Source organism: Macaca fascicularis, chromosome 11 (assembly GCF_037993035.2).
Source record: "Macaca fascicularis isolate 582-1 chromosome 11, T2T-MFA8v1.1".
NCBI classification, from domain to species: Eukaryota; Metazoa; Chordata; class Mammalia; order Primates; family Cercopithecidae; genus Macaca; species Macaca fascicularis.
This window is the reverse complement of record NC_088385.1, coordinates 11549567-11572437: the sequence shown is the minus strand read 5'-3', so window position 1 is coordinate 11572437 and position 22871 is coordinate 11549567. Positions and strand designations below refer to the sequence as shown.

Here is a 22871-nt window from a genome sequence, read left to right as displayed (position 1 = left end):
ACAAGGTCGGAAGTTCGAGACCAGCCTGGCCAATATGGTGAAACTGCATCTCTACTAACAAAATACAAAAAAAATAATTAGACGGACTTGGTGGCACACATCTGTAATCCCAGCTACTCAGGAGGCTGAGGCAAGAGAATTGCTCGAACCTGGGAGTTGGAGGTTGCTGTGAGCTGAGTTTGCCCCACTGCACTCCAGCCTGGGCAACAGAGCAAGACTCTGTTTCAAAAAAAAAAAAAAAATAGATTTCTCTTTAACTCCAAAACTGTCCCTGTCTTTGTTCAAGATGTAATCATCTCGTGTTTGGACTCTCACAACTGTCACTAACTGGATCACTGCCATTTGTGTGGCCATAACTTAGCTAATCTTTCTATGGTTATCAGAGCCACTTTCTGAAGACTAAATCTTATCTTGAATCTTCTCTGATGAAAACCTCCCATTGCACAAAAGTCAGTGTCTTCATAACTTAATGTGTAGCGAGTCACACGTTACTTTTTGTGAAGTTCCGACCTGGCCTTCTACTGCAGCCTCCTCTCCAGCCATTCCCACCGAGCCTCCTAACCTGAAGCTATACACTATCCCTTACCTGCGGTAATTTCATCATGAGTACTGACTTTACTTCTGTCATAGTTATTTCTATAATAGCCCTTTCCTTCTCACACAGAGGGGCTACCTTCCCTTCTACCCTGACACTGGAAGCTTGAATAGCCCTTCTTTAATTCTCCCAGACACAACTAGAATCTGCTTTGCTGAAGACTTTGTACATCAGTCAAGTACCTTATCCCTTCTTACTCTAAATGCATTCCTGTATATCCTCTTTGATATACTTATTTTTTAATAACTGAAGAATTAGCCACTTTCTATTCTATCTGTTTACTATACTTTTTCATATTTTGTTCATGCCACTATATAGCAGTTAATATATTGCATTATAAATACTGTGAACTTCCCTGGTGAGTTTCTCGTTTATCAATTTTGTATTACTCTGCACTTTTATATTGCTACAGTGTATCATATTAAAATATTAAAATATGAAGATTGTACCAGATGTTTTACTATCATATAATCTATTATTTATTTGAAGGGCAGATTTTTATGGAATTAAGAATAAATGTCTCATAAAATGTCAAATAGTTTAGGTAGTATTTTAATTCATGGTAGTTTAATGTAAAATAGCCTGTGCTCATTAAAGAAAATTAAGAGAAATTCCCTGAGATAGAAACAAGTTGAAGTACAAATCAATTACACACCCAAATCTGAAAACATGCTGTTCATGGCTCATGTGTTTGCATCTGTATGTGGATTTTCCATGTAGAATGTCTTCAGTGATAATATGTTTTCCCTATTTTAAAAAATTAACACAAGCTACAATAGGTGTTTAAGAGGTGTTTTAGAATTATGTCAATCTCCAGAAAATATTTGTGGTAACTGCACCAGATTAAGCCATGTACAGATAACTTTCATTCTTATTTCTTTTACAGGTAGGGTACCCTTATCGTGCAAGGTGTATTCTTGAAAACTCTCAATTTAAAACTAATTTGTTTAGGAGTTATCTTGTTAAGAGATTACATGTGTTACTATAAAAATATAGCCCTCATGTAGCCATAGCATACATAGCTGATAATGCACTGAGCTTGCCATCTTTAAAACTATGAAAACTGTAAATTTTCCTTCAGTTAAAAAATTGGGGAAAATGTTTTCATTAAGTGAAATTATATACAAGAGTGAGATAACAAAAAATTGCTTTCACATCATAAACTTTCAAAGCCATATAATTTAAATTTATATAATTCACAGATATTTCTAGTGCACTTATTGTCAAAATAGCACAAAATTTTCAAAACAGGACAAAACTACTTTCTTCATAGAATGACAGTGGCTGTCAGGGTAAGCAATACACAATTCTTTTTTCCTAGGTAATGGGAATCCTACTGCTTCCTCTGGATTAGTAGGTAAATTAAAGTAACTTCCTCTATAATTCTCTGAAGTTTAAGAGTTTTATTTTAGAGCTTAAAAAAGCTTTTAGATTTTTGGTGATTCTTTTTTCTCTATTTAGGTGCCTGGCATATTTTATAGATTTACCCATAAGTATGTATTTTCAAGAAAAAGACTAAAATGTATTAATGCTTAAATAAATAAAATATCTTACTGTTCTAAATCTTGTAGCAGGGATGGATGCTTTAAACAAATGCAATGAAACTCTTACAACAAAATTTCAAGAGACAAGAAGTAGTTGGTGATTATTTTGGGAGAGGGACTTCTTACAACCTAAAGTTATACGAGGTAAAACCTATTCAAATTTCTTAAGATCTACTCTGTGCTCATTGTCCACAAGATAGCAGACAAACGAATTGGCTGTCCTGTATTTATTTCTGATCTCGGAATTAAATTTCATTGTATGCTTTTTCTTTGATCTTGGGCACATTTGGGCAGAAGTGCTAACAGGAAGGAAAAGCCAGTCAAACAAGTACTCAGTTTTCAGTCAGGCAAATACTTCTGGTCAAACCAGGAACTCAAAGAATGTGTTAATTGCAAATATATGAAGCTGAAGAACAAAAAGTTACAGAAACGTATCTAGATAATTTCTGCATCCTCTCTTTAGAGTTTCAAATGACCACATTTGCAATACTGTAGCCATCAATAGTTCCCTATAAAATTTTTAGCCTGCACTAATGTTCTATCTCCTGTAATATCTCAAAGGGAGGAGGGGAGATGCATATATAGACATCAAAATGCAGGTGGTGGTCACATATGAAGCAACAACAAACTAAATGTGCAATGAGGTTTTAGCATACAGTCATAGTTAATCTCATACCATATTTTTTATTCAAAAAAGAAGCACGATCCTGAGTAGATTATGAATATTTGTAGCATTATATCTCAGATTATAATGATCAGTTTTTTGAAAACTATCCCTCAATTGTGTAAGGCTCCTGGCTCAATTTCTTTGCTATTTTATAACCTTTCCTCTGTGCATTAGACTCTTTACTAGACTGTGGATGGATAAGAAATTTAAAAGAAAGCATTCATTTTAAATTAAGTTTTTATGTTTCTTTGCTCTTTGAAGTAGCAGCCACCTTCCCCACCTCTGCCTTCTGCAGCTCTCCTTAGCAAGAATCCTAGAAGCCTTCCTTAGACATCCTCTTGTGTCAACCACATACACTCTTCTCCCTCATAAGCATCGCCCACCCCAGTGTGCATGCTCTCTTAATGTTTGTTCCGCCGTTATTGGTGCCAGCCCAAACTGTACAGCCGTGCCCTGTCTTTCTTGTCTAGTCTTTCAGTCTTTCTCTGGTGCCTAAATACCGACCTGAATGCCCTCTTTTGTGAAGTGAGGGAGGGAGGCAAAGGGTCAGGGGAAGAGGAGTGGAAGGGTGGGGACAGCACAATGCATGCAGTACATTCCTCCATCTCCAGCGCACATCCTTCACCTCCCTCTGCTTATGTTGTTCTGGGATCACAGTGTGGTGGTGCCTAAGCGGGCTCTGATTACTCTGATTCCCAGTTCATCCACGACTGCCTCCTCGAGGCATGATCCCCACATCTGTAGTGACTCCTTATGAGTGTTGCTTAACTGCATGAAAATGCCTCTTTAGTTCTATATTCAGGGCTTTCCTTTAACTGTTTTATTCACTGCAGCTTTTCCCCCTTCCTTTCTTTTTTTCTCTTTTATTATATCACATTTTATTCTATTGTCTTTTTTTCTTATTATAGAAAAGAATAATATAGAAAAGAATATTACAGGTGCATTAACACCACCTACATAACTGACTTTTTAGGGACAGAGATCAGGCTGTTTGACTGTATGTGTAAAGTTATTTTAATTTTTAAAAGTTCTAGGGTACATGTGCACAATGTGCAGGTTTGTTACATATGTATACATGTGCCATGTTGGTGTGCTGCACCCATTAACTTGTCATTTATATTAGGTATATCTCCTAATGCTATCCTTCTCCCCTCCCCCAACCGCACGACAGCCCCCAGTGGGTGATGTTCCCCTTCCTGTGTCCAAGTGTTCTTATTGTTCAGTTCCCACCTATGAGTGAGAACATGCGGTGTATGGTTTTCTGTCCTTGCCATAGTTTGCTCAGAAAGATGGTTTCCAGCTTCATCCATGTCCCTGCAAAGGACATGAACTCATCCCATTTTATGGCTGCATACTATTCCATGGTGTATATGTGCCACATTTTCTTAATCCAGTCTATCGTTGATGGACATTTGGGTTTCTTTACTCCAAATAAGCCTATCTACTTCTCTTTTTTTTTTTTTTTTTTTTTTTTTTTTTTGAGACGGAGTCTCGCTCTGTCGCCCAGGCTGGAGTGCAGTGGCCGGATCTCGGATCACTGCAAGCTCCCCGTCCCGGGTTCACGCCATTCTCCTGCCTCAGCCTCCTGAGTAGCTGGGATTACAGGCGCCCGCCACCTCGCCCGGCTAGTTTTTTGTATTTTTTAGTAGAGACGGGGTTTCACCGTGTTAGCCAGGATGGTCTCGATCTCCTGACCTCATGATCCGCCCGTCTTGTCCTCCCAAAGTGCTTCTACTTCTCATTTTATGGCATGGTTTTTTAATTAATTCTACCTCAGTGCTTTTTTATGTACCATTCATCTCATCAGAAATGTCTTTCTTTTGAGTGCTGTAATCTGTATTCATCAACTCCTTCTGCACCCAGGAGAAGAGAGGAGGCTTTTCAGCTTGATTCAATGTCATGTTGATCATTCTATTACTTGGGCAATTCTCTAGTCACTAGGTGTATCTCATTTCATGTTCATGACATACTTTGTTGCTGTTTTATTTCTATTTCAACCATAAGCTTGTAAGTTTGCATAAACTAAAATTCAAAATTCCCAAATATGTGGTTAGAATGTTACTAGAATAATATGGATATTATTAGAAAATAAGAATAAGGCGCTCTTTAAAAATACACTTTCTGAAGCTCCCCACCCCAGACTCATGGAAATGAAATCTCTAACATTTAGGCTATGTAATCTATATTTTTATTTTGTATTTTTAAGCAGGTTCTCTAATAAAATTTAATACAATAAAATTTCTGAGCTTGTATTGTGTACCATCAATTCAAATATCATATAAGTGACATTAGTTGAGGGTAACCTGATTTAGGTACTCACCTTTCTGTCCAGGTTTGTAGATGGGTTTATCAGTTTGTACGAAGACCACGTTCTCTCTGGATCTGATTGCCACAGATCTCCTCTCTTCCAGGTTGAGAGTGGCTCCTTTAGCAGAAAATGTAATGAATGCCAGTGGGTCAGATCTGGCCTGAGGGACCTAGGGAACAAATAAATACTCCATGAAACTGATTTTTCGTTAAGAAATCTCTATCACTGCGTGTTGGTATCACTAAAAGTTTTAATTCCTAATTTGTCATATTTATTTCTTCAATAACCATCCTTGTTTATTTCTCTTGCTTTGTCACTTCCTTATCTCACCATTTAAATGAATTCTTTTGCCTTTCTTAAAACTTTCCTTTTCTGCACAAGATATATATCTTTTCTGCAAAAAAGATATATATCTTTTTATATATCTTATTCCCTTCAACAATTTTCTGGCATAAAATCAAATGTTTTGGCTCTTGCCCTTGTTACCATTTATGACTGTACTGACATCATATCAAACTGAGGACTATATGATTCTTTTAAAAATTAAAATAACTTGATGCATACAGTCAAATAGCCTGATCTCTGTCCCTAAAATGTCAGTTATGTGGGTGGTGTTCACCTGTAATATTCTTTTCTATATTAAGCAGAAAGAAGCATTTACCTCAAAGCTGATGCATTTGAAGAAATTTTCTCCAGTAACATTTTCTTCAAACATTTTGGTCTGGACCTCACCATAGTTGAGGGAGACCGTCAAAACAACAGATTCGGTGAGATTAAAAAGCTGGGCACAAGCTTTATCCAAAGAGCCTTCTTGTAGAACAGAAGGAATCAGCAGAACATACTGCCTACAAAATTCAAGCAAGACCATTACAATTGAATGTGCCAATGATTAGTTACTTAGCAATTATTGTGTTAACTGAAGAATTTTTGAGTTTAAGTATGTTCTTTTTAAATGTGAGAAATACATCAAATAGCTAAATCTGCATGAAACAGAAAGATGCTGACCTAGGAATTAAATTTTAAAGAGTCAAAAAGGAAATCTCAATTAAAAATCAGCAGGTAATTTGTCATTAGTTCTATAAAGGTTAACATCATCAGTGTTCTTATGCAATGCTTTTGCCCCCAAACTGGCACAGCACATTCTGTTTTATATTTGCCTACTATTTGTCCAGTTCCTTCCCCAGGAGCTGCCAGACACCTCTTCCTCAACATAAATATAGCACTGTTACAGCTCTTAATCAGCATTCTGGATATCTATGAGGCAGAGATGATGGTGCCACTCAAATTTGAAATTTACTATTCCCATGAGCATATTTTGGATTATATTGTAAAATGACAAAATTATTTAAAATCAAATCACTGCAATAAAAATGCAATGTTTAAATTTTTTTTTTTTTTTTTTTTCTTTTGACAGAGTCTCCCTCTGTCGCCCAGGCTGGAGTGCAGTGGCATGATCTTGGCTCACTGAAACCTCCCCCTCCCAGATTCAAGTGATTCTCCAGCCTCAGCCTCCAGAGTAGCTGGGATTACGGGCTCATGCTACCACACCTGGCTAATTTTTGTATTTTTAGTAAAGACGGGGTTTCACTATGTTGGCCAGGCTGGTCTTGAACTCCTGACCTCAGGTGATCCACCCATCTCAGCCTCCCAAAGTGCTGAAATTACAGGCATGAGCCACTGTGCCCAGCCTGAATTTTTAATACCAAGCTCTATTTGCCTTCCATGTGAAATAATAAACTGTGTAATCACTTACACGTTTGGTGACAGAGAAAGAGACAGATGAAAGAGAAAAACACCCAGATGTATTATCTTCCACATCATGATCCAAGGAGATGAAGAAAAAGTCAATAGGTCGTGTCCGCTAGATCCATGTACAGGTCAATGTGCTAGGAGCCCAGATGTTCTCACTAGTCAGGGAAGTCAAGTATGGGACTATATATCCCTGCAGGAGATTTTGTCAGTATTTCCTGAGTCATTCTTAAAGTTTAAGACATGTTTAAATTTTAGCCACCTCCCAGTGTCTTACATGTCATTAGATGTGTCATCTAATTTACAAAAGAGTCTTGCATCAGCACTTCCTAGACATAAATTATGATGCCTATGAGTGAAAATTTCAAGAACAAATTAAACCTAATTTCAGTAAATTCAGTTATTGTAAATTAATTTGTATCTCACTATTATTTCTTGGTTGAGAGCTAAATCTATTTTGAGAACTCAGTACCAATTTCTGGTTGGCAATGTTCTGTATAGTTATTACCATGGAACAAAAATAATAAAGGCTTAAGGAAGCTCTAAGTGAAAAAAAATTAAATATTACTACTATGTATTTTTTATTACTAATCGTTGATGTTGTATTTTCCATATGACATATTTTTATATACAAGTATCCTGGTAGGAAAGTTTATTGAAGCATTACTTTTTCTTGGTTTGCATTTCATTTTCTTCTTTTCCTTTACCAAAATTATTGCCAGGTATTTTGTGTTTCTTTGTCTTTAGAGTTTTGACTAAATAAGATGCTCTTAGAAAACAATCTCATGATTGCTGTGACTTTATCATGTATCACGAAGTGGTTTCATCGGGCTCTGCCTCTGACATTGCCCGTTTACTGAAAATAGCAAGAAATCTATTTTACCGACAGTTTTTTCCTAAAATTCAAGTTAATTATATCATATCCTCTTTAAAAATCCTTTAATGGTCCACTATTACTTAGAAGATAAATTCCAAACTCTTTAGAAAGTTTCTTAAGGTTCTTATCTATCTTTAGCCCCCACTGCTTGCCCACAGACGTTCTGCTTTCTTCCCTGAAAACACCAGCAATGTGCCACACCCTTTCATCTCTCCATGTGTATTTGTGGGCTCAATCGTCTGTCTAGAACCTCTATATGACTTCCTGTCTACCAGGTACATAGATCCTCATTGTTCTTTTGTGATTCAGTTCAAACTTTCATAATTCCCAAACTGAAATTAGCTGTTGCTGCTTTTAGCTCCCATAGCACAGCTACTCATCTCTATTAGAGGATGTCATGTCACACTACAAATACTTAGTTTTTATGTAATATACGCCACTTGGCTGTGGGAGTCTCAGAGATACAGCCTGCATGTTTTATTCATTGATGAATTTCCAGTGGGTGGTATATGAATGCTAGCACCTCTTGAGTCAATCATGACTTTTAGTCAGTCTCAGGTTTTCCATAGAATCTTGTGTCTGTGTACAACTAACCATATTCTTAGGGAGCAAAATAGGAGAATATTAACTCTCCCAGGAGGAGAACTTCTTTCCATTCAGCTCATCCTATGCCGTGTTTGAAGTAAGCACTGTTGACTCCCAGACTTTTAAAGCGAACCCATTATTGGGGTGTTAGTTTTCTATCCAGGGGTTGTACATGGGCTTTGTAATGTGGTGAGAAGCAGATGCGTCTTTCTGACTAATAATATCTTCTGCTGGGTTCCCACTTCTGTATATTACAGAGAACTAGAAAAGATTAAAGCTAGTCATCATCTGTATTTAGGGTATGGTCAACTTAATGAGGCATTAGTTTTTATTTTATTCTTACTGTATTTTCACCTAACCCTTTCTAAAAAGCCTGTTATCATGCACTTCTTTACCTATGAAATTTTGGCCAAATCTAAAGACAATTGCCCTTAATCATTTGACTAAGACAATGGACTTTATGCTTTCAATCTACTCCTTCCTCTTTATATCCCAGTTGGCTAACAGTCTCAGATTAGTGACTACTTGTGTTATTCTCTGTGAAAAGCAACACCCAGACCTACCTCTCTTTATGTTGGCCTGTTACTGATTCCTTGGGGTTTCCTTGCCCCTTGCCACAACCCTCATTCCAAAGTGTGAATCTAAAATGATCACTTACTATTTGAGGAACGCAGTCAGGCATGTACTTACATATAGAGCATCTTTATTAATTAAAATGCAGAATATAAATCATACCAGTAGTAGGGCACATCTAGAGATCAAATGTTTTCTCAGATTTTAGTAACCCATTACAATTTAGAAATCCAGACCTAACATTGATAACAGGAAAGTTAATGTAAGAAATTTCCAAAAGACAAATTAATACAAATGCTTGAATTTGTTGAGTAGAAGGTGGATCTTGCAGAATACTCATCTTTTGTAAGGAGAATGAAATTCATCTTTACTAACACACATACAATCTCATCTATCTGATTTGATTGAAGACATCATAATTATTAAATATTTGAATAATAACCCTCAGATAAATAAATATATGAGCATACTACATTGACTTGCATATACAAGAATTTTCTAGATTGTCAATTAGCACCTAAAATTTGGAGTAAATGCCCTAACCTTCTATCTGGGTATCATGTTTAGAATTATGATTTATTTTCTTATTCCATGGAATTATAACACATATGGAGTAATTTTATTAATATGATTTATACTTGCCTCCAACTCTCTAAGTTACATCTGACTTAAGGTATGATTGTTCATTCTTTTAGATTTTCCCAGAGATCTCAAAAGTGAATTGTGTACATTAAACATTATCCAAATTGAGAGATAGATACAAATATAGACCTCCCTAATACACCTTCTAAATTTGGTAAAAGTCTTCTAACTGTTTAAATGTGAAACAGTAAGAATAACAGAAAGACATATGTACACATGAACACAGAAATACATAAGTTTTTTACAATACAATAACAATGTTATTTGCATACAGGATACAGAGCAGTTGTTTCTAATTCTCAGTCTATGCATGGGAAATCCCCTTCTACTGTGGGAAAAGATTTCATCATTTACTAGACAAGAAGGATCTCATTCATAAAGTTAAGGGCGTGGAGAAAGTGGGAAAAATGATGGTGTGGGTTGTCTATTAGGCAAACTGGGAATGCCATTTCCAGCATATGGAAAAAAATCCCTCTTTATTCACACACATTCCAATGTTCACTTCCCCGTCCTGTAAAGCAGAGATGTGTTTCATTACAACTATAAAAGTGCAATGCTGGGCTAAAGCCTCCTTACCATTACTACAAAAAAGGATTATAAACAAAATCTAAATCAATGCTTCTAACTTTAAGATCATTGTTCTAATGTTTTAAAAGAATGCATCTGGGATGCCTTTTATTATAATTTTTTAACAGCAGCAATTTATTTTATGAAATTTTAAAAAATGAGTTCAGTAATTGTCAAAATAAAACACAAATAAGACGTAAGTCCAAGTCTGAGTATGTTGTGAATACGTTGGAATAATGTTATTAATAGATATTGTTTGCTTTTACGGCAATGAATATTCCTATATTTAATATAAGAAAACATTTTATATTCAAGATGCCTTTCCCTACACTGCAAAGTAACTGAAGTTCATAGGTAATATATACTATTAAAAAATAAACAAGGCTGGGCGCGGGGGCTCACGCCTGTAATCCCAGCACTTTGGGAGGCCGAGACGGGTGGATCACGAGGTCAGGAGATCGAGACCATCCTGGCCAACACGGTGAAACCCCGTCTCTACTAAAAAATACAAAAAATTAGCCGGGCATGGTGGCGGGCACCTGTAGTCCCAGCTACTCGGGAGGCTGAGGCAGGAGAATGGCGTGAACCCGGGAGGCGGAGCTTGCAGTGAGCAGAGATCATGCCACTGCACTCCGGCCTGGGCGACAGAGTGAGACTCCATCTCAAAAAAAAATGATAATAAAAAATAAACAAGTAATACATACTCATGAAAAGTAAAAAGAAAAATAAGAGAAAGAATAAATTATGCTTCCAAGCTTAGTGAAGACCTATTCACGCTTCCAAAGTCAATTTCAGTATATAATTTCTCTCCTGTGTTTTCACCACCTTTCTTGCTTCATTTTCTTTAAAGTATAATTCTTTAGGTAGTATTGATCATTTTTGATATTAAGAAAACATAAAGCTTCTAGAAATAATTCAAATCATTTTGCAACCTGTGGCTGTCATCACTTTGCAAAGCATGCAGTGTTTCTTCGTAGCCAGTTGATGAAGGGCTTAGGGAGATTTGCCAGGAACTTACCATGAGTCATGGGACAAATGGGAACTTGTCGTTCCCTCTGCAAAACCTGTTCTTGAGAAGCCCTTTGTCCAGAGCCTCAGCAGGCAGCTGGTTCATACCAGCCAATGGTAAGCAATGCTCATCTGTTCTCTCCTTTAAGGCCTCTCTTTGTGTGAAGACTCACAAACACAAGTATCTGTGGTGGGGCTGTGTCATGAGGGCAGGCTCACAGTGCTCTCCTCTGAGTTACAATTACTGAACATAATCAGGGTGTGTAAGCTTGTTTTATTTGGCATAAAAGCTGTTACAACAAGTTATAAACATTTCCAGAGCTTCTTACTAGTGGAACCACAGGTAATCTCTCAGGCAGAGTGTGGTTGGGACTGAATACACTCTGTTGGGAAAGGCCTGTGGTAAATGCAACACCTTGGCACAAGAAAGTTATACTTTTGTTGTAGTGTAAACCAAAAATAAACTTCTAAGCCCCCCAACCAACAGAATGAACCCCTTCTGTCAGCCCAGGACATCCTACAGTAAACCTGAAACACTAGTTCAGGCCACGATAGGAGTGGGAGGTCAGATGTATCTGATGATACCTTCCCCCTTTGGAATCCAGGCACTGCTAACCAGCATTAACATTAAAACAGAGACCTTAAGACAAAATACTCTTTGTAGCAATAAGACACCAACATGACAGACAACAGGACCTAAAAGAAATTGAAGTATTTTACCCCAAAATATATTTCTTTCTTTTTTTTTTGCTTGAACATGATCATTTTTTAAAATGTTTACTTTAAGTTCTGGTATCCATGTGCAGAACGTGCAGGTTTATTGCATAGGTATACATGTGCCATGGTGGTTTGCTGCACCTATCAACCCGTCACATAGGTTTTAAGCCCCGCACCTAAAATATATTTCTTTGACATATTTTGAAATGGATCTGCACAGCTGTCTTTCGTGGGGAAAATCTACATTCTACAGAGAATCGTCTTTCTTTTCCAAGTCATTTACCTGATCCAGGAGAGACTTAACTAAGAGTCTGGCACCTTTTTAAGTCTGATAAGAGACATTTACAATCTGTTCTCTCTGAAGCCTGCTACCCAGAGGCTTCATCTGCATAATAAGAATCTTGGTCTCCAAAACCCCTTATCTTAACCCAGACACTTCCTTCTATCGATTCCAGGTCTTTATATAAACTATTTTAGACGGGCACGGTGGCTCACGCCTGTAATCCCAGCACTTTGGGAGGCTGAGGCGGGTGGATTACGAGGTCAGGAGATCAAGACCATCCTGGCTAACACGGTGAAACCCTGTCTCTACTAAAAATAGATAAACTATTTTAATCAATTGCCAATCAGAAAATCTTTGACCCCACCAAGGACCTGGAAGCACAGTTCTCTGCCCCCTTTGAGCTGTCCTGCCTTTCTAGACCTAACCAACGTGTACCTCAAATGTATTGATTAATGTCGTATGTCTCCCTAAAACATGTAGATTCAAACTGTGGCCCAACCAGCTTGAGCGCATGTTCTCAAGATCTCCTGGGGCTGCGTCTTCATGGGCAATGGTCATGCATATTTGGCTCAGAATAACTCTCTCCAAATATTTTACAAAGTTTGACTCTTTTCATAGGCAGTAGCTTTCAGAAAACTACAATTACTCAACCTGACTTTAAAATATTAACGTGTTAAGAATTTGGTTTGTGTGTAAAACATTCATTCCTTTCCTTGTAAGGTAGTTTCAGAGCAGGACAAAGGCCTTGGAGCCTCATGGTGAGTGTTTGGATCTTGGTTCTACCACTTCTCAGATGATCAACCTTGGATGAGTTATTTGAATTCCCTGTGCTTCCCTTCCTTTGTCTATAGATGGGAATAGTCACAATACCATACCTTATAAGCTTGTTGTGGAAATTGAACAAGTAATATATTTAAAGTGATTAGAACAGTGACTGACACCGTAAACATTGGGTAAGCCCTTATAGAGACTAAATATTACACTCCCAACCTCCCCACACACCCTACAAAATTCTAGTCATAAAGAGCACTAGTATGAACCATGGGTTGCTCATGTCAGCCAAGTCCTCTCCAAAATGATTTTCCTGAAATCAGTATAGAAACAACTAAAAAAAAATGAGATGTCGTAAGTTCTGTATAATGATGCTATAGAATAAAAGAGGAAAGGAATTGAAAAAGATAAGTAAGAACATCTTTATCAGGTGCAAGTAACAGAATACCTAAATAATAGACTTTTAAAAAATCAAACATTTATAATCTCATTTGGCACAAATCCTGAGAATGGAGGACAGGCATTGGTTCAGCAGCTCACTCATGCCATCAAGGAGTTTCCTAAATTCTTTCCACCCTACTTCCTTTTGTGTCAGTATGATTTGCAATTTTGGCTCCTGAAGTAGCAAAGATGATTTCTTCCCAGCAATATCTCAATCTGAATGAAAAGAGTGAGCAGAAAAATTTTTTCTTCTCCTACATCTCTCTTTTCTTTTCTCTTCTCTCCTTCTTTCTCCTTCTCCTCCTCTTCCACCTTCTCCCTTTCCCTCTTCCTGGCCCCCACCTCTTTCACAAACTATTGCAGATGCTATATTAGGAAATTCTCCTGTATAGCTCCTTAGCCAGACCTGGTTTATATCTCTCATTGCTAGGCCAAAGTAGTGAATGCTGTGGTGTACCCTCTAGATAATCCCCTTCATGGCAGAGGCACTTATGACCCTAGCAGCTAGGAATGTTGGTGGCTGTTGGCTGTCAGATGAATTCAGCTCTGAGAGCTTCCCTCAGCATCAGAGAAACATTTCACCCAGGTTCCTCCTCCTTTGTAGGGGCAGCTCAGTGCATAATAATGGGTACTGTGTGTGTATAAATGCACGGCTCTGTTGCCTTAAATTAGGACAACTCTGAACAACCACCCCAACCCCACAGCTCCCCATGGGATATACTGAGAACTTTATTGTGACTGCCTTGTAGTACAACTCCTTTTCTATACAATCCTGCTTCCTTCATCTTCTACAGGTATTGATCTTTAGAATTCTCTCCAATAAACCCTCTACCCACAAATCTCCATTTCAGAGTCTCCGTTTTGTGGAACCTGATCTGTGGATTCCAATCACTATAAGAGGGGATTGTGATAATATGATCGACTTAAAAAACAAAATCATGATTCAGCTGAGAGCACTTGAGGCCTGAGCAAAATATACACTCTCTAAACTTAAAAAGAAGAAGAAAATCTCATGGGTGAGCAACCACAAACACAGAAAAGTGCGTTGTTCAAGACACTTTATTTTGCCTATTGCATTGTGTTGGAAGGATGGGAAGGAGTGAACAGAAAGTTGTGAGCAAGATAAAAATACTAAAATGTCATTCTTTGGTACAGTACAAAGAAAATAAGAGCTCCCAAAGATCAGTGACCAGCAAGAAGAATTTTGACATTAACATGGGCAGAGTTCCCTAAAAGAAGAATCCAGAGATGGTCTAAGCAGTGCTTCTCAAACTTTATACCTACCCAATCTGAGGACGATCTTGTTAACATGTGGATTCCGGTTCAGCATATGTGGGTAGGACCTGACATTCTGCATTCATTTCCAACAGCCTCCCAGCAATGCAAATACTGCTACTCTTCTGACCACACTTGGAGTAGCAAGGCTCTGGAGCCTTTGAACCCCAGTTCACCATTACATATGGCTGGGGAAGCTTTGAGTAGCCTTGACGTCCAAGCTATGCCTTTAGATCAAGGGATTTAAATTGTAGTCTTGGGCCTAGTAGTACCAGTATCACTTGGGATCCTCTTAAAAATACAAGTTCTTGTGCTTCAACCAGATCTATTGATCTATTCTAGGAATGAGTCTCAGCAATCTCACCATCTGGGTGATTCTGATACACACTAGAGTTTGAGAACCATTGCCTTGCTTTGGCAATCCTATTAAGTTGGTCTAAGTGAGACATCAGCATACACATTAAAAACAAACAAATTTAAAAAGCCCAGGCTCCTAGCATGTTCAAGGAAAGTCCACCCAAGAAAAAATGTGACCTTCTAGCACACTCGTGCTAGAGATTTAAGAGAACAAATCCAGCTTATTTTGGCATATGGTGTCCCTTATGGGATGAAAGACATGGGTAACTTTTTTTCCCCCTAAGTAAGTAAAAGATCAATTTTCAGTCCTCAGTTTCCTGGACTGACTTGCAGCACTGGACACTGTTGACTACTCCTTTTTCCCTGACAGTTTTTGACCTGGCTTCCAGGAGACCACACTGTTTTGGTCTTCCTCTGACTTCACTGGTTTCTCTCTCACAATCTCCTTGGCTGATTTCTTCTCAATCTGCTTCTCCCAACCTCCACATATTCAAGAGCTTCACAGAAAAGTCCCCAATTCTCTTCTCTATTCAGACTCATTGCCTGAGCAATCTCTTCCCATCCCACAATCTATGTGCTCACAATTCCACAATTTATATATTTTTTTAGCTCAGAGCTGTCTCTTTCTCTCAAACTCCTATACTGATTGTCCAACCTCCAACTTGATGTCTCCATTTGAGTATATAAAATCAAAAGCTCAAAGAAGAATTATTAATCTTCTACCCCAAACCTATGTCAGCCATGGCATAGCTCAGGTAATGGCAATTCTTTCTGTAGAATTAGCTCAGGTCAACAGCATGGGAATGGTCTCTGATCACTTTTTTTTTTTTTCTCATTCCTTGTATTCAGTCCAGGAAATCATACTGGTTTTACTTTCAAAATATACCTAGAATCTATTGCTTCTTACCAGCATCTCCCCTGCTACAACCCTGGTCCAAGCCACAATCACCTCTTGCCTGGATTATTTTCACAACCTCCGCCAGCCTATACTCAACACAGCAACCAGCTGATTATTTTAAAACGTAATCAGATCAGGCCACGGCTCTACCCAAAACCCTGCAATCATTCCCAGTTTTGCTCAGAGTGAAATCTAAAGCCCTAACAATGACCCTTGATCCCCTACCTGGTTTGGTGCCCCAACAGGGTTCTAATCTCTCTGCCTACTACTGTATCCTCTTTGCTCCAACTACTCTAGTACTATGCTAACTTAATTGTTGTTTCCCAAACACACAAGACACACCTTAACTTTATGGGCCTTGTTTTTTTCTAGCTGATCCCACTGCCAGGCCTAGTCTTTAGATGTCTTTAGATGTCTATGTGGCCAACTCCATAACCTCCTTCATGCCTTTGCCCAAATGTCACTGCCTCAATGATATCAACCCTAAGCCTTGTGTTTAGCTTTCCAGTCTTCCCAGAGTGTTCTATATCCTCCTGCCCTTCTCTACATTTTATATTTTCCATAGCACTTATAACCTCTTAATTTCCTCGACTTTGCTTATCCATTATGTTCATTATTATGTTTGTACATTTCGTTTGATTGTATTATACGTATTGTTTGTCTCCCCCATTAGAATGCAAGCACCACAAGGGCAGCTGTTTTTGCTATTTTCATTCATTGATATTTCCCAAACACCAAGAAGAGTATTTGGCAACTATCAGCGTTCAAGACTGGTGGTCTGAACTAAAGCAGCATGGCAGTGCTGGATAAAAGCATGTGGATCTATGAGTCATTCAGGAGGTAGATCAACAATTGTCAATTATCAACACTGATAGAAAAGAAGATGAGAGAGAGAAGGAGGTAAAGTTGATCCTTAGGTGATGGATGATAATATTGCCACACACTGAGGCAGGGATCTAAGTTGGAGAAACTGGTTTGGAGTAGATTATGGACCCTACTGAGGTGCCTGTGGGACATTCAATTAAACAAGCACCTTAGGCAGTGGGATATATGCAACTGAAATGTGACTATAGAGGCATATATTTGGGATACACAAAAATACAGATAGTAACTGAAATGCAGGATATTTAACGTGTATAGTGAGAAGAGAAGAGGGTTTGCAATAGAATCATGAAAGAATTATTTAATAGTAAGAGAAAAGTGGAGCAAAATGAAGATCAGTAAATATCCAGAAAGTGAGAAGGAAAATGTGATTGTTATGTGATTATTATGGGAATATAATCTATATCTTTAGGATATGGATATAATCCATCTTTAGGGTATAGATTATATGTTGGAAGGAAAAGAAAACAATAAAGAGAAAGAGGCTGAGGATAAAGAAGAGAAAGACAACAAAATTGATGGAATGAGGTGGCCAAAGAGGATGAGATTTCTAGAACACAGCAAAGGAGATGCTAGTGTTAAGCATTTCAGCTATTCATTAAATGTATATATAGCTATATGTATATATATATACACACACACATACATATATACACATATGTGTATATGTATGTATATATGCATACACATAGATATGTGTGTATGCACATGTGTGCATATGTGTACACATACATATATTCACGTGTACATATATGTATACATGTGTATTGTATGTATATTTAGATGTACATGTGTATGTGTACGTACACATACATATACACACATACACCCATGTATATATGTATATACATTCACGTATGTATATACGTATATACATGTATGTATGTATATACATACATATGCACTCACATAGTTTATTTCAAATTGCAAGAAAGTATGTGATTACTGTATAAGAAAATGATAGACACAGTTAATTATTATTCCCATATAATATTATATATTCTATATAATATATAGAATTATATATAAATATATATTTTATATATATAGACCATATATATGAAAAGATACAACAAATATATGGATATCTCTATTCTTAACACAGTGAAATCAACTTATGTGACACCAACATGGATAGACACTAGCTGTTCACCTGTGATAAATCAATGAATGAACATGTTAATTAAAGCCTCAGTTGTAATTTAGACTCTATGCTTTTTTTTTTCTACTTCTCCCCTATTCTTTGATGGTCTTTATGTTAGGTTTATTGTGTTTTATCTCTAGGGGACTATCAGTATATCTATATATTTGTTAATAAAACTTATTCTCTTATCCTATAACAACACGGCTTCCATCCCAGTTCCTAGGGATTGGGGGGTAAGCCCGAGTGACAGGAACAGTGTGTATTATCGGGGTTCTCCAGAAGGACAGAACTAATAGGATTGATGTATATATAAAGGGGAGATTATTAAGGAGTATTGATTCACACAGTCACAAGGTGAAATGCCACAGTAGGCCGTCTGCAAGCTGAGGAGCAAGGAAGCCAAGTCTGAGTCCCAAAACCTCAAAAGTAGGGAAGCCGACAGTGCAGACTTCAGTCTGCAGCCGAAAGCCCAAGAGCCCCTGGTAAACCACGGGTGTAAGTCCAAGAGTCCAAGAGCTGAAAAACTTGGCGTCTGATGTTTAAGGGCAGGAAGCAACCAGCACGAGAGAAAGATGAAGGCTGGAAGACTCAGCAAGCCAACTCCTTCCACCTTCTTCTGCCTGCTTTTTCCAGCTGGCTGGTAGCTGGTTGGATGGTGCCCACCCACATTGTGGGCAGGTCTTCCTGAGGGTGGGTCTTCCTCTCCCAGTCCGCTGATTCAAATGTTAATCTCTTTTGGCAACACCCAGAAATGCCCAGATACACCCAGAAACAGTAATTAGCATCCTTCAATCCAATCAAGTTGACACTTAATATTAACCATCGCAGGGCAGAACTTCAGCCAGTGTGGAGCCCATAGAGTTTGCTGCAAGAGGGTCTGTAATGGAGCATGACCAGGGTTGCCCACACCCCTAGGCTTTACTTGCTCCCATAGGAGACTTTAGCCTTAGGGAAACTGTTAGACCTGAACTCTGCAGGACAGTCTTGAAAATGAGATGAGGTCAGTCCAACCTGAGCATCCCTTTGTCTGCCGGCCTCTTCTGGGGCCCCAGACTGGTTGCACCTGCTTGCGGTGCAGCCCCCAGGTACCTCCTGGGGGCCTTCATTATAGCTCCTGAACTGGTGGACTTCACCTGACCAGTAGAGTGCTCCAACAGAGCAGCCCTCATGGACATGTACTAGCCTGCCCATTCCCTCCCAAGTGCAGTGTCTCCCATACCATTTCGCTGATTTGCACTCACTCATGATCACCCCTGACATTGCTTTGTTTGCATTCCCTCCCCCACCAATGTGCATGTGCACATGCACCCCACCATGCCACTACTGCTGGCATGAGTGCACATCACGCCCCTCCTCCCTGCCACACTGCCATTGTCATTGAAGTGTTTGCAGGCAGAGAGCCCACCAGCCCAGCTCCTGCTAGTGCCTTGCTCCTGTGCCCATACCTACACTGTTAATGGCATAAAACTAGGCACAGAGAACAGCAGACTCATCCCCGCTCTGAGTGGCCACTGCCGTCCACATGAATGTGCAGAGGGCACACATGGTCCTGCACCCACCAGCACCCCATTCCCATGCTAACACCGCTATCAGCATGAAAGCGTACAGTCACCAGGACTCCTGAACTGCATGCACTAGTGCAAAGAGACAGGTCTCAGGCCCTGGCTTTGTTACCTGGCTCCTCAAGGTTAGGAACCTGATGTGTTGGAGGGACCAAGGTGCCTGCTGTCCCATTGAGTTTTGCTGCCACTACTGCTGCTGGGGACACCTGCACAGAGGCTGGCACCCCAGCACCCAGTAGTACCTTGCTGAAGCTGACAAGCATGCGCCCCACCACACTGCTGCTGCTGGTGGCACGTGTGAATGAGGAGGAATCCTGCTGGTGGCACGTGTGAATGAGGAGGAATCCTGCTGGTGGCACGTGTGAATGAGGAGGAATCCTGCTGGTGGCACGTGTGAATGAGGAGGAATCCTGCTGGTGGCACGTGTGAATGAGGAGGAATCCTGCTGCCACTGCACCGCAGGAGGCTTTGGCTGGCACCACCCATCAGCATGCTGTGATCAGCAGTCTGGGAGCACCTTGGTCCCTCCAGGTGCTTGGTCCCTCACCTTGTTCCTTTCCTTCCCACTCCTCACTGTTCAACAAATAACTTGAGTGCATTCAGTTTGTAAAGCACAGTGCTGGGCCTGTGGGAGCCAGAGACGAATCAGACAACACACATCCACTCTCAAAGAGATTCAGGGCTCCCGGGAGGTAAGAAATGAACATCAATAAGCACAACACCCCACGAGCCTTGGTTTCACATCTGTTTAGCAGCAGCATGACCTTAAGGAGGTCACTAACAGGTCAATGCCTCAGCTTCTTCCACTGAAAAACAGGAATGGTCACTTTCTACATCACGGAATTACCTTGAAGGTGAAAAGGAGCTGGTGATGTCCGGTGCTCCTGTCCTGGCTGACACAGCTAGGTCCTCAGCATTTGCTATTACTGCCTGTAAGATGGGGAGCAGTGAGGGGCTCCAGGCACTCAGGAAACCCAGAACTCCCACAAGCGGGCAGGGTGGGGTAGGCGAAATTTCAGGGAGAAGGCAGTCTAGAGCAGATCACGGAGAGGGACGCTCCAGGCTTGGGAGACAGACACTCCGCAAGAGAACGCCATGGAGGACGAAGCACCAGAGCAACAGCAAGCAGCACCTCTGGCTGGAGCTGTGCCTTTAAAGGAGGCGTTGTAGGAACCATGCTCCTCTTGGGGTGGCAGACGGATGGCCAGGACCATGCCTGGGCTCCCTGTTCAACCATCTCCAAAGATGACATTCCCCATGAGAATGTTTCCTATGAAGCCAGGCCAGCCCTTGACCTCTGCAGGGCTGCCACTGGCCCTGGCCCATCAGCAGCAGCATGCCAGTCCCTAGAGGCTGATGGTGAGAAGGGAGCAGAAAATGCCCGCCCCTCACCCAGATTCACTGCTTCTCCTCGCCTGCCTCTGTCATGACCCCAGGGAAGCAGACCCTGAACCGGGGATCTGGCCTTCACTTTTATCTTCTCCATTCTGGGATAAAAGACCACACATTGGGCACAGTGTACACTGCTCCCCAAAACCATTGAAGTAAAAACTAAAGAATGATCTGCTCATTATGCAGGCTGCTTGGGGGCCACCAGATGCCAATGAGGAGGAGGAGAGAGAAGGAAGGATGGAGGAAGTAAGGACAAGGGGAAAGGGGAAAGAAGGAAGGGGAGCGGGGAAAGAAGAGGAAAGAGAGGGAGGAAAGGACCAAGACCCTTGCAGAGAAAATTCCCCCTTTTTCTGAGGAAAGGCGCTGGGCAGTGGCGCGGCTTCTTGGATGAAGATGTTGGGCAGGGGCTGACGGCAGATAACAGCATCCAAACTTCCACACACGAAGTCTGTCCCCTCCTCTTCCCCGTGCTGTCTCAACCCCTCCTCCTGCCTTGTCATCTATATCATGGGAAGCAGGTGACATATCTGGCCCAATATTTTGGGGCCTAGCTTCTCCCAGGTGAAGAGGGGACAGACTCAGGGACAGGAAGAGGTGGTTGGGAGGGGCTGGCGGGCGGGGCTGAACAGAGCCTGGGAGGTGCTTGTCATTCCCTCCAGTTTCCGCAAGCTCCCCCGCTGCGGCAGAACAGGAGGAGGGAGCACAACCTGGAATTGCTAATTTGCCAGGACCTCACCTGCCTGCGTCACGAGGCACAGGTGCCAATGAGGCCAGGGTCCAGTCTGGGGCCTGAGATGGGGTGGTGGGGAGGAGAGAGACAGTCTCTCCTCTATCCACCTGTCTCTTCTGTGGAGGAGGTTTCCAAGCAGGTGAAGCACATTGAAAGGGGAGGTTCTAAACTCGTGACATTCCCATAGAAAAAGCCCATGGAAAATGAAAAGCCCACACACTTGCCCATTCCATTGCCACAGGAAGGGGGCAGGTGGAGCAGGAGCAGTGTAAGTGCTCCCCACACCACTCCCAATTACCACTGACTCCTCCCTTTCCTTCATTCTCCTTCCCAATCTGCCACTGTGTCCTGTGCTTGGTCTCTTTGAATGTCTCATCCAGCCCTCCTGGCTTGCAAGTCCCCTGATTGCAGCCTCATCCCCACCATGTCCTGACTACAGCAACAGCCTCTGTGTGTCTCTGCCATCTGCTCTCTCTCTCCCTTCTTGTCCCCTTTGTGACAGGTGCTTGATGAACCTTCCCCAAACTCTTCTGATCCATCCGTGCCCTGCTCAGGACCCAATCACAGTTCCCTAACACTCCTGAATCAAACTTGAAGTCCCGTCCTGTGTACCCCATGGGCCTTAACTCACTCATCCCAACTTCACTCATTACCTTGCCCCACACCCTGCCAGGGAGCCTCCCGCGGCACCGTGGAGGACGCAGAGGAACCAAGGCAAAGCTCCTGTGGCACCATCCAGAGAGACCAGGCCCACAGGCATGTGGAAAGTCAGCCTCCAACACCCTGCTCTGCAGGGAAGGAGCTGAGTGCAAGGGAGAGGCAGCGCTGTCTGTGCTCCCCGTGCAGCAGTCCCAGCCCCAGCCCCAGTACAGGCCGGCCTCCCCGGCAGCCTGTCATACTCTGAGTTCCCAGCCACTTTCAGGCTTCTCTCCAAGCCTGTGGCCTCCATTTCTAGACCCCACCACGGGACCTGCACGCCAACCTTGCTACCTTAGCCCCCTCCTCCAGGAGCCTGCCCTGCGAGGAGTAGGCACGTGGTTTTCCTCTCCAGCACCTATTTCCTCCTTACTCAAGCAATGGCCCCATTTCCTCTGGGGAATCCATCTCCGTTCATGAGCCTCAGATCGGGCTGCCCCCAGAGCTCCTCAGTCTAAGCCAATCAGTGTGTCATAGTCCCCGGCCTCAGCAATGGATTCTGGGACAGACATGAGGACCAAGCCAGGTGGGATGAGTGAGTGTGGCTTCCGGAGGAAGTGGGGACACGGGAGAGCATTCTTTCCTGCCAGACCTAACCCTGGGTCATG

General features: G+C 41.1%; 1 protein-coding gene across 6 annotated transcripts in view; it reads right to left on the bottom strand.

Moving 5' to 3' along the window:
• LOC102137606 (ovostatin-like) overlaps positions 1 to 22871 on the bottom strand; it is a 151498-nt gene that overhangs the window by 66196 nt on the left and 62431 nt on the right. For 3 of the 6 annotated variants that reach the window (XM_045364695.3, XM_005570082.5, XM_065523716.2), the window contains 2 exons: positions 5776 to 5959; positions 5127 to 5283 (listed from right to left, as the gene is read on the bottom strand). In XM_045364695.3, coding sequence (XP_045220630.2) covers positions 5127 to 5283; positions 5776 to 5959 — 341 coding nt within the window. Of the gene's footprint in view, positions 1 to 5126; positions 5284 to 5775; positions 5960 to 6867; positions 7024 to 22871 lie in introns of those variants that run through there. The other 3 variants (XM_074006248.1, XM_065523717.2, XM_005570081.5) reach the window with 2 other exon arrangements.